At 36.0% G+C, this 13,500-nt stretch overlaps 1 protein-coding gene across 1 annotated transcript in view; it reads left to right on the forward strand.

Moving 5' to 3' along the window:
• apba1a (amyloid beta (A4) precursor protein-binding, family A, member 1a) overlaps positions 1-6,249 on the forward strand; it is a 71,026-nt gene extending 64,777 nt beyond the window's left edge. Inside the window, exons 11-14 of the mRNA XM_059337395.1 lie at positions 423-635; positions 2,548-2,667; positions 3,206-3,346; positions 6,178-6,249. Coding sequence (XP_059193378.1) covers positions 423-635; positions 2,548-2,667; positions 3,206-3,346; positions 6,178-6,249 — 546 coding nt within the window. The remainder of the gene's footprint in view (positions 1-422; positions 636-2,547; positions 2,668-3,205; positions 3,347-6,177) is intronic.
• The last annotated feature ends 7,251 nt before the right edge of the window (positions 6,250-13,500 follow it).

Here is a 13,500-nt window from a genome sequence, read left to right on the forward strand (position 1 = left end):
CTCTATGGAGTCTTGGGCTATTTTGTCCATTTTTGAATTATTTTCATGTCTTTGTAAGTAATTTTGTGTCTTTTTTTGGTCATTTTGTGTCTTTTTTTAGTCCTTTAGTCCAACATAAAATGTGATTTTGAATCTTTTTTTTAATTTCAAAACACTATCATGCTTAATAAAGAATTTTAAATGTTGCAAATGTGCATTGATTTCAGAGTACACTGAGACATTAAACTGCATAATTTTCAATTCAATTCTGGAAAAGTTGGTGTGTTCTAAAACTTTTGACCAGTAGTGTATATAAATATGTAATGGCATAACCGCTAAAATGATGATGTGGAATATTGTTCTAAACATAGTGAAGTCATATCTGATTTCACTTTGACTTTGAAGTGTTTCTGTGTTGTTTGTGTTTGCTGCTGTGACCTCAGGTGTTCATAGAGAAAGCTAAGGGGGAGATTCTGGGCGTGGTCATCGTGGAGAGTGGGTGGGGCTCCATTCTGCCCACTGTCATCATCGCCAACATGATGCATGCTGGGCCGGCTGAGAGGTCTGGCAGATTGAACATAGGAGACCAGATAATGTCCATTAATGGGACCAGTCTGGTTGGACTGCCACTGTCCACCTGCCAGAGCATCATCAAGGTATGTGTATGCAATTATTTTTAATAACAGACATGAATGAAGACTGATTACAGGTGCACAGGTAGCAAGGTTATTATAGTTAACGAAAAAACGAAATAACGAAAACTAGAATTGAAAAAACATTTTCGTTAACTGAAATAAAATAAAAAACGAGAGTTTTTAAAAAAACGATAACTAACTGCAACTGTATTGTGTGATTACAAAACTAGCTAAAATTATAGTGAAAATGTCCTTCGTTTTCGTCTTTGTCAACTTTTTTCATACGTAAACCTTTTTGGTTGATATGAAATCTATTTCATCTATCTGGTTTTATGACTTAATAAACTTATTGGGGCTGAGATGGATCAGACAAAGGAAATAAAGGAAACATTTATTGTGACTTTATTGAATCTGGACCCAACAAATACCCCATTACAAAAAAACTAAAACTAATAAAAACTAAGCATTTTCCCAAAAATAAAAACGAATTAAAACTAGCAAACTCACTCTAAAAAATCATTAAAACTAACTGAATTTGAAAACAAAAATTGACAACACATATACATACTTGTAAGCTATTTTTCACTTATCTGTATGTGTGTTTGTGTATATACACACACATATCCAACAGAAACACATTTATTCTCATATTTTATGTACATTTCCAGGAGTCCACACACCACACCCTTATAGTCAAAATAAAAAGCAGTTTATTGCTGTTTAGCACACAAATACACAAAACTTGAACGTTGGTTTTTCGCCACAGGCAAGCGTTGCCACGACTACAGCCAGTTGCCATGACGTACAGCCAATCACAGCTGTCCGTTGTACAGCCAATCACATTGTACTCCCATTCAAGCGTACAGCCAATCATATTGTGTGACGTAATCAACAGACGATTTGTAATCAGCAGCAGACGAAGGACCCCGATCTGGATCTGGGCCGATCTGGTACCTACAGCGGAACATGGCAGCAAAATATATTGGCGTAGGGAGCAAATATAGGGAGAAAAATAGGTCCTAAAACTGATCCTTGAGGCACTCCAGGCCTACTGCTAGCTATTGAGGAGACAAGATTGAACCAGTTTAGGGCAAAGCCATAAATTCTGACCCAGTGTCTTACCCTGCCAATAAGAACACAATGGTCAATTTTGTCATATGCTGAGAGTAAATGTTGATTACTTAACAACAGAGTAAAACTAAGAGTTTCGTGATTGAAGCCAGATTGAACTTTACAATTATTATCCAAACCACTACTGGTGTCATATCAGGGTTGTGTAGTGCAGCTATTCTCAACCTTGGGGTCGCGAGATTATTTCTGGGGGTCACCAAATCATTTTGGAAGTCAGCTCTGTCTCCACTGTGTTAAAGTGTTCATGTGTTTTAGTCTTTTTGGTCACTTTATGTCTTTTTGTGTCTTTTTAGGTCATTTTGTGTCTTTTTTTATCATTTTGTGCTCAATTTGTGTCTTTTTTTGGTCATTTTGTTTCCTTTTTTTGGTCATTTTGTGTCTTTTTTGGTCATTTTGTGCCTTTTATTAGTCGTTTTGTGTCTTTTTTTGGTCATTTTGTGTCTTTTTTGCTCAATTAGTGTCTATTTTGATCATTTTGTGGTCAATTAGTGTCTTTTTTTGGTCATTTTGTTTCTTTTTTTTGGTCATTTTGTGTCTTTTTTGATCATTTTGTGTCTTCTTTGATCATTTTGTGGTCAATAAGTGTCTTTTTTTGGTCGTTTTGTTTCCCTTTTTTGGTCATTTTGTTTCTTTTTTGGGTGATCTGAACTGTGCGTGTGAGATTGTGTTCAGTGAGCGGGGGTCATGGACAACATGCATGTCAAATTGGGGGTCGCGACTCAAAAAGGTTGAGAACTACTGGTGTAGTGAACTAGTGAACCTTTTTACATTTCACTGAGACCGTATGCTCTCCTTTATCTAGGGTCTGAAGAACCAGTCTGGGATCAAACTGAACATTGTCAGATGTCCTCCAGTGACGACTGTACTCATCAGACGGCCAGACCTCCGCTACCAGCTGGGCTTTAGCGTCCAGAATGGCATTGTGGGTAACCGTTTGATTCTGCACTGCAAAAAAGTGTTAAAAAAAAACAAGATTAAAACAGTAAATCTGAGGGAAATGATCTTGCTGCTTGGACAGATAATTTACCTTGACAAGATTTCTTACATTAAGATTATTAGATATAGAAATAAGCTTAAAATAAGAAATTAACTCTTAAAACAAGATAAATTAAAGCTGCAAGCAGCGATGAACTGGCCCGAAATTTTTTGGTTCTTACCAAGATAAAAGTAGAAGTATTAGATAATTTATCTTGTTTTAAGAGTTAATTTCTTATTTTAAGTGTTCAACATGCTTATTTCTAGATTTCACAATCTTAATTTAAGAAATCTTGTCAAGTGAAATTATCTGTCCATGCAGCAAGATCATTTCCCTCAGATTTAGTGTTTTTATCTTGTTTTAGACTACACTTTTTTGCAATGTGCACTGTTTTTTATGTGAATTGGTTCTTGTAATTCTGTGAAATTGTTTCAGTGAAAAATTAAATTTGCCATAGAAAATAATTGATCTGTTCCTTAAACAGATCTGTAGCCTTATGCGTGGGGGCATTGCTGAAAGAGGCGGGGTCAGAGTGGGTCACCGCATCATCGAGATCAACAGCCAGAGTGTGGTGGCCACGCCCCATGAAAAAATAGTCCACATCCTGTCCAACGCCGTGGGAGAGGTGAGATATCAACAACTAAAACATTTCATATGCTAACTGTACTCCATGCAGTCCTTGAGCAGCTCTTTCAGCAACAGACTATTACACCCACGGTGTAAAAAGGAACGCTTCCGCAAATCATTCTTTCCAGCTGCCATAAGACTGTACAACACCAACACAACCTGAACATTTTTGCATAAATCTGCACTCTGCACATTTCTCCACTTAAATTTGCACTAAGTTGTATATAGTATATTATTACTATTATTATTATTGTATATTTGTATATTGTTAATATGTCTTTTCTTAGATTGTTTATTTTTTATCTTTACCTTAATTTGTGTGAAACTTTGCGGCTGTAACAAAGAAATTTCCCCACTGTGGGATTAATAAAGTCAAATCTAATCTAATCTAATACGCCAAGGAAGGAAGGGAAATACCCAGCAGTCACCACATGTTCTGCTAGGTCATATGATTATTAGAGTTATTAGCAGTTAATGACACAATTCAGTTGCTGAGCAGAAGAAACAGCATCAGATGTCTCCTGACTGGCCTGCAGCGAGGACTTTCAACTGTGCTATTTGCTTGGTTATAAACAGCAACAGCAGCTACATGACACCCAAAGGAGCATGCCAGAGCACCCAGTGTTGGCAGCTCAGCACTTAGTGCAAGCTGTAAATCACCATCCTGACATCCCAGTGTAGCGGGGCCGTATCAGAGTTTATTGGTTTTCGCCACTTTAATGGGATAAATCATCATCATCTTTACTCAGATTGGTCACAGTTAAAGGGATTTAACCAGGATAAGCACTTTAACACAGCAGGACCAGGCAACAAAAACACATGAAGGCCCAAACGCGCTGTTTCCTGTTTGACATTTGATAAAAAAACACCATGTCCAGCTGTTTTAGGAAATGATGGAACCATATTTAACCCTCTGGGCCCACTGTGGACATTTTCAGCCATATTTGTCATTTTTTCACTTTTGTTTTCGCAATAATTTTGGCTGTGATACTCAAAATTACATGACTTTTGGAAGAAGGATTTCTTTCTTGATATATTTTGAAATTCGAATTTAATTTTTTCTGATAGGTCTATAATACAGTGTGTACAAATATGCTACCCTTTCAGACCTTTCGGGGTGAAATTTGTCCACAAATGTGATAAAAACTTTACAGATAAATATTTTTTTCTACTTTTTTCTGCATAAACCTCTTAAACAACTTCTGCCCTGCTCAAAACTACCAAACATTCAAAGATTTGGAGGATTTTAACCCTTAAAATGCCAGAGTAACTGATGTTTTTTATGAAAAAAACACAAAATTGTAGTTATTTTCAACATAATAAATAATTTTTTGGCTGGGGCACTGGTTTTTGTCACAGCCTTGGATATGTCAAAGATTAGCAACAAAATTGATTCTGTTGCATTTTTAGTTTTAAATCTGACACTATACAAAAACTAAAAATGCAACAAAATCAATTTTGTCGCTAATCTTTGACATATTCAAGGCTGTCATATAAAAAAACAATGCCCCAGCCAAAAATTATTTATTATATAGAAATAAACTACAATTTTGTGTTGTTGTTTTTTTCATAAAAAAACATCAGTTACATCGTGCAAACAAACTGGCATTTAAAGGGTTAAAATCCTCCAAATCTTTGAATGTTTAATAGTTTTGAGCAGGGCAGAAGCTGTTTAAGAGGTTTATGCAGAAAAAATTTTCCCTGTAGAGCAAGAAAATTAGAAAACGTGCCTTAATGAGTCTCCTTCTAGTGCTCTTCTGCCCTTCTGGTGCCTCCATAGTTGAAAAGGTGTTGCTGAAGCTCTAGAGTGGTGAAAACAAGAGGAAGTGCCTTATTGGCTGCATTTTTACACATGAAAAAAAGTATTAATTGCCCTCAAGGGTGCCTCTTCATACAATAAATTATGATGATGTGCCCTTTAGAGATACTATAATACAGTATCACCCAACTGGGGGAAAATGTTATGTAAGGTGTGCTCTCAAAGTGCACAAAATTGATGCATTTTACTTAAAAATGTACAAATTTTCACCCGGGGGTTATCTGATTTGATACTACTTTGATCTGGATCTCTTTTTAACTTAACCCATAAGAACCCAGACCCAGTTATCCTTAAAGGAAAGTTATGGGGGATATACAACCATTTCTGATGTGTTTCCAAAAACACTAGACATAAACATTACATTGGGCGCATATAGTATTTATGTTTATAATATTTATGTTTATAATATTTCGTATTTTAAAATGTAAAAAAAACTGGACACAAATTTGCCTTTTTCTCTGCATCTCCACAACATCTATCAAAATTGTGACATTATTAGTTCTGTTTAACAACAAATTATTTTTTAGATTTGTTTTAAAGAAGCATAATAACAATAAATCGATAATAAATAAATACAAATAACCATGTATCTTTTTGTTTATCAAAATTGTTCAGGAAATATGGTCAAAACAAGTTAAATGCAATACATGACACCCTATTAACGGATTAGAATTGTTAACTGGGTTTAAACTTAGCCTCGTAACAAAAAATAGAAGATTTAACGTGTTAGTTACACGGGTGTCACCATGGGTTCTTATGGGTTAATGATAATTGTAATAAAGGATGAGGACTATTTCATCAAACATGATGCATCATAGCTTTTTGCTGCTGGTGGGGCTCCATGTTGTGCAGAATTTGCCCTTTTTATGTTTTCTTCCCCGCCCTTCAAACAGTCTGAGTCCACCACTGCTGCCAAGTCACTAGTAGCCTTTTGCACTAAGTTTCCAAAGTCATTCACGATCAATAATTCCCTGCACTGAATGCTTTGTTGTGTTTTTTGACGCTCTCAGATCCACATGAAGACGATGCCTGCAGCCATGTACCGCCTGCTGACCGCCCAGGAGCAGCCTGTTTACATTTAACAAGACAAAACCCAGACCTCACACACCCTTTAAACTTCCTGCAGTCTACTGTCACCCCCCCCCAGCTCCGCCCAGCCCACGGCTCATTGCCCCCCCCCCCTCCCCCCTCCACAGCTGATGGACTGTAGTGAGCTCTTAGTTCTGTTGCTCAGCTTTGTTTTCAAGCGACAACAACATAGAAACCTGAATGATCCATCTGTAGTCACTAAAATATTTCTTTTCTTACGTTGGCTTAATGTATAATTGGTTAAAGGGTGTCGTCACCTGATGCATTTTCAGCACCTCGGGGTGCCACACGGTCCTAAAATGTTCTTCCTGGTTCACTGATGATTTCAAACTCAACACGATTCACTTTCCTACTTTGGTGCAACAGTTCCTCAGTGTATCTTTAATGTTTTTTTGGGTTTAGGTTAATGCAAAATGAAATATGAATGAAGAAAAATGAGAACTTCTCACTAGAAACCCTTTTTTTATTTTGAGGGGGAACTAAACCCTGATTGTGAACTTGAAGGCAGTCTGCACATCCAACCCTGGCCTTCACACTCTGACTGTACTTTTGCCTCCTGCTGCTTCACTGGCAGTCTTGTTATATCTCCTCCACCAAATAATTTAGTTTGTTTCAGCTTTCATGTAGCTACATTTCATGGGACCAAGCTCTCAGCTCTCCCTCCTGCTGCTGTGATCCGCTCCAAATACTGTATGCTGGTGTTCTTTACTCAACACAACTCTCCACGCAGGGACTATGTAAATCTTACTGACAAATCAGTGTGTGAACACACACTCCCCCTCGTCACATTCCACACATTTGCTGCATTGCAGAAGAGTTGTTGCTGCAGCTCCATGTTACACTTCCAACACTTTCCAACAACAGTTGTTAAAGTAGTTGTTGTGTTTTGTTTCCTCTGTACATTGCACCACAGGCCTGTGTTCATCAGGCGTGTTACCCACTCACTCACGCTGTTACACCAAACCTGCAGAAAAAGGTGTGTCTAAAAACAAGATAAAAACACTAAATCTGAGGGAAATGATCTTGCTGCATGGACAGATAATTTACCTTGACAAGATTTCTTAAATTAAGATTATTAAATCTAGAAATAAGCATGTTGAACGCCTAAAATAAGACATTAACTCTTAAAACAAGATAAATTAAAGCTGCAAGCAGCGATGAACTGACCCGAGCAGAGTGACCTGATGATTATTTGTTTCTCACCAAGTTAAAAAAAACCTTTAGATTTAGAAGTGTTAGATAATTTATCTTGTTTTAAGAGTTAATTTCTTATTTTAAGCGTTCAACATGCTTATTAAAGAAATCTTGTCAAGTGAAATCATCTGTCCATGCAGCAAGATAATTTCCCTCAGATTTAGTGTTTATATCTTGTTTTTAGATGCCCCTTTTTTGCAGTGTGGATAAGATGCTGTAATGTAATGTGAGGCTAAATAGCCCCACACTTACCAGTAAATCAACTTTTTTTAATTTGCCTGCTGTTGAGACTACATTCTGCTCTGTCTGGATAATGTAACCCAAAAATAATGTTAAGTAGAAAGCTGGAATGAGCTCAGGACAACATCATTCCACTGTATGGATGCACAAAGCACCATGCTGCATGGTGTGTGTTTGTATAACACAGGGAGCTCCGCACTGCCTCAAAAGTGTACATTTAACAGTGCTCAATGCAAATGTAACTAGAAGGGCACTTGTAATTGCTCCAAAATGTAACGGGTTCTTCCTAGGCCCAAGTTTCACTCTTCCACCAAGTTGAATGAAAGTCAAGCCAGTAGTTATTCTGTAATCCTGCTGAAAAAAACAGACCAAACCAACAAACTGAACTGAAAACACGGTAACACACAACATAACATACAAGCTACTGTACTTAAAACTCCAAGTGATAGCTGAAGGCATTTTTTAGGGCCACTTAAATAGATTTGACAGGACTAATTTATCAGTCAGTCATCTTACCAGTGCTAAGCTACTGGGAATGAAACTCAGCACTTCCTGCACATTTACATTGGGATGAATTCTGCCCTTTGAGCCACTGGGAACAGCTTGAGGAGTCATTGATAGAAGCTTTACTGCCAAGTAGAAGCAAGTCTAGTTAGTGTTGGGTCAGGGGTGGGCAACCTGTGGCTCCAGAGCCTCATTCAGGCCGTCTGCAGTGGCTCCATGTGGCTGTGACATACAGTTATTTCTTTACATTTCAATTATCATTGGTGTCAGCCCAAAGCAATTTGTATTCTATAATTATAAAAAATGTGTAGCTTATATACGAAATTGAAACACTTTTTTGTAACATTTTAGTCGACTGAAATGTGCATCATAGCTTACAAAAGTGGAAAATGTTCAATCTTCAGGTCTAAAATGAGTTTCCCTAGCTGGGTTATCAATATTTCTTCAACCTCTCATTTGCACAAAAACATTAAAACATGCTCATCATGACCTACAGTTATGGAAAAAATATTAGACCACCCTTGTTTGCTTCAATATCTCTTCATGTTAATGCATGGTACAACTAAAGGGACATTTGTTCGGACAAATATAATGATAACAACAAAAATAGCTGATAAGAGTTTAATTTAAGAGCTGATATCTAGACATTTAACATGGTTTTCTTGATAATAATCAAAATCATTATCAAGAAAACCATGGAAATGTCTAGATATCAGCTCTTAAATTAAACTCTTAAATGAACAAGAGATTGAAGCAAACAAGGGTGATGTAATATTATTTCCCATGACTGTATTAGTAATGTTGGTAGGCTAATTAGAACTTCATAGGCTGAGCTCTTCTTCATTGTAAGGCTCAAAATACGTTTTTTTGCGGCTCCATTCCAATATTTTTTATTCTTTTTTTAATTAATTTTTTTGCAACAGTGGCTCTTTGGTTAGTAAAGGTTGCCGACCCCTGTGTTAGGTAAATGTACCTAATTCTGAATGTATCAGGACAACAGGAAAAGCTGGAGGAAATAAAAATAAATAAAAGAGGAGCAGATGCGACGAAAATGCGACGATAAGGGCCTCACACAGATATTAAAATGGTTAAAGTGAGTTAATTTTCCATGAATGAAGTTAATGACAGAGAGACATTACAGTCATCACCAAAGACATCCTCCATACGCCTTTAATCATTTAATAACCAAATTAGTGATTGGCTGACAGCTATTTGTTAAATTTTATTATGAGTATAATTTGACTTTTTTTTAAAATGTCGTTATAAATGTGATGAATGACAATAATTCAGGTATAAAATGAGTTGGACTCTCACTAGGATTATGAGAACCTGGTCTCACAGGAATCCGTGAAATAGCCACGGATTTGCTTAACTCAAAATCCGTGGAATAGCCACGGAATCACTCAAATTTCCGTGAAACTGACACGGATTTTGCTACAATGCAAGTTAATATTTTTTCCTATTGGTTTGTTCCAGGTCACGTGACTTTCAAGGTCCCGGCGGTCAGAACAAAAAACATGGCGGACAGTTCTCTCATTTTTAGTGAAAAAATCAATATTTTGACTTAGTTTCTGCATAAAAATGGATTTTGATCACATTTCTAGCGAGAAATATATGTTTTATTTTCTAAATATTCACTCAGTGAATGTACATAATCACTTTGTATGTTGGAATAGCCACGGGATATGACTGTCATTAACTTGCATTGTAGCGAAATCCGTGTCAGTTTCACGGAAATTTGAGTGATTCCGTGGCTATTCCACGGATTTTGAGTTAAGCAAATCCGTGGCTATTTCACGGATTCCTGTGAGACCAGGTTGGATTATGACTATTTATGAAAAGGTTAGCTGTAATGGTTCATTTAGGTTCCCTGGACTGAAATACAACAGCTGTTGTGTTGTGACTGTGTTTATTCTAGGGCCGGTCAGGTTTCTGTTCCTGCAATGCAAACTGTTGAACTCTTGTCAAAAGTGCAATGGGCTTTTATGTTTACTTTTTTAAAATATATTTTCTGTGTATTTATACACAATATAACACTGTAGAGCAGTTTGTTTTTTAAAATTTTATTTTTAATGGTGCTTATAATTACACTGGATACACAATGGCAACCCTTTGATGCACAACATGGGGCAAAAATGACATTTCTCATGTTATTTCATCTTTTTTAATCAATTTATTTTATGATTGAAGAGTCCAAGTGTTATTTCGATATCTTTTTTTATTTCAACAGATTATTATATCCATTTTTCCTTTCATACTGTATGAAGAAATTAAATTACCTTATACTATAATAATAATTTGTACTGTACTTATACTGAATACTTGGACTAATAAATGATAAAATACATTTATTTTAAAGAGGTATAATAGAAACACTCAGCCATACATTAAAATATAGAAAATGGATATGGGTCATTTTTGACCCATGTTGTGCTTTAGAAGCGTCGTGATATAAAAAGGGTTTTTATTCAAAAAGTAAGAAATGAAAACAAACAATTAGAATGTATGATGGAAAAAAAACGTTGATTGAGGAAAACCTGGAATACTGAATGATTAAATTAATTTATTGCAAAGATATAGAAAATAAAAACTCAGTCGGGTCACTTTAGACCATGTTGTGCATTTATCCCATTTACTACAATGCACATATTCCTTGTTTAACTGCTGACCATTTTATTTTTTCCATCTTCTACAAAATCATCTTACAAAAACTTGAAACTTGGGTTAGATAATCTGATAATCAGTGAGCATCAACACTGCAAAAAAAGAAAAGTTGGGTGAACTCAAAATGTCAAGGCAGCAAACTTCGATAAAATTTTAAGTTGGACAATTAAACTAAATATTTTAAGTTTTGTTTTTGAGTTTGCTCAACTCTGAATTCAACTCAACTGTAAGTTGTACTAACTTATAATTTAACATTGTAATAACTTTTAATCCTTCTGCTAACTTCTGAAATGTGTTGAATTGGCACGATTGTAACGCCGCTATGAAATGTCAGCTAATGTTGCGACCACCATTTTGAGTTAGCATTGATACGCTAATGGCTACTCTTATCGCTGTAACAAGCAGCGCTGCTAGCATCAGTTAGCCGCTAGCATCAGTTAGCCGCTAGCTTTCGCTAATGACCGAATTTCACCGCTTTCCCGCATTTCACAACAAAGAAATAAGAGTTAGCAGAACTATTGTCCCTTGTTGTGAACCCCAACTTAAAGATATAAGTAACAACAACTCTCCAACTTGTTTTTGAGCAGACAACTGGCTTCCTTTATTGTGCTAACTTACATTATTGCTCTAAATGTCATCACATCATCTGCTAATCTGCCTTTCAAACTACAATCTAAAAAATGAAGGTTCTGCTGTGGAAAAAGTTCAACAGGCATGTAGAGGAAAGGTAGCAGGCTAAAACATGAAAGCACTGGTTTTGACTTTTCACAATAATGTGGATATCTTTGATTATTCACTGTTTTCAATTAAGAGGACTGTGAATTGTAAGAGTGCTATGATCATTTGAGACAAACTGACATGAACTCAAAAACAAGATCTATGGTACAAATAAAACATATAAGCACATTTTAAACTAATCTAGTTCAACTGTAGGAGGTTCTCATTGCCATGTACCAGGAGGTCAATTATAAATCTTAAAAAATAGATTAAATGCAAGTCTTGGCCATGTTGTCCCTACGGGGGGATTAAAGTTGTTCAACATGCCTTTCATGCAACTTCAAGGTTGATTGTCATTGGCTCAGGTTCTGCTTATGTATTATAATCACACAACATTTCGGGTCAAATGAAAATCCTTACAATTTAAAATAAGATTTATAATGTTTTGGGGTTTTTTAATGTTAAGATAAGTGGTTCCTATGTTACTGTCATTGAAAGTCATTGTTCTTTATGTAAAGCTGAGGAAAGCTGATTGTATCCAATAAGGACATAGCTTCTAAGGCATAAAAAAAATATGCATTTCATGTTGACTAACATGGCATTAGTTTGTGAATGCAAAATATATTTGCGAACCAGTTATTTTATTTGCAAGATGCGAATCAGTTATTTTAAAGCCCAAATTATTTGTTAATTTTTTCTCCAACAATATATTTATTGAGTTTTGTTTTACAAACTTGACACATAGGTCACAAGAAAAATATAAAACAAGCAAACATACAAGAACATGGCGGCCAAAGGTAGCATAGTTTGAGAACAAGAGTCCTTGAGGATCCATTCAAAAACATGAGTATAGAGCAAATGAACATAAGTATAAATATGCAGAGGGTAAAATGATTCTGCTCCAGGTTCGTTTATTAAATGAGCCAGATTATTGTTCTTAATATAATGTATAAAAGGTCCCCATACTCTTTGAAACACCTCTTGTTTATTCTTAAGCGTGTATGTAATTCTTCCCAGGCTAATAAACATGAAGATAATTCCTTAAACCACTGTGATATACTTGGTTTACCAATGTTTTTACATGTTAAAGCAATCACTTGTTTTTGCCTGTAACAAACACAAATTAAGATTAATTTGTTCATGGTAATTTATGTTATGCCCCTCTGGGTATAGACCAAGTAAAAAAGTCTGGGTTAATTATTTTTTCATTTTAAAAAAACCCACATTAAACAGAACTAATCCCATATCCTGTAGTAGAACAAAGCACATCAATAGAGCTGTTTTTTTACTTTTGGACCAGACACGAGGTTCTCCAGTTTGTATCCATGAAGCTGTTACACATGGTGGATGTGTGTCCTTCCCAGTGAAACCAAACCATTATGAATATGGATTGAGTTACTATTGTCCTTACCATATGAAAGTTAAGTCAAAGGGATTGTGTTGCGGTCATGAGTCCTTTTTTTCTGAATCCATGGAGCTTCTGCGTCTCTGAGAATGTACCTGCCTAGCCCAGTTCTTCATTTGATAAGGTTTCATTTCCCTGTTGGATGATGAAAACAGGACTTCTGCCTCAGTTTAAGGCTTAACCATACCATGTATCCCATTGTATACCCCAACTCTAAAACCCACAGCTTATTCCATGTGTCTGACCTCATCAATGAAGCTCATCTTGGCCTTACTGGACTCTGTATGATGTAAAACTGAAGAGGAATAGGGGCAACGGCAGCAATTTACGGACTTCTACCATGGGTTTCTCTGAAGCCACATGATTACGCTGTACTGTTCTTACTTCTAGTGTGTGTGGTGTGTGTGGTTACAACCAATGTACTTCATGTTCAAACAAAAACCAGCTGGGTATATAAAATACACCTATAGATGAAATATATAGAAAACTATGTAAAAGTATATACTTCTAAAGGTTTTGT

Source organism: Centropristis striata, chromosome 7 (assembly GCF_030273125.1).
Source record: "Centropristis striata isolate RG_2023a ecotype Rhode Island chromosome 7, C.striata_1.0, whole genome shotgun sequence".
Classification (NCBI taxonomy): domain Eukaryota; kingdom Metazoa; phylum Chordata; class Actinopteri; order Perciformes; family Serranidae; genus Centropristis; species Centropristis striata.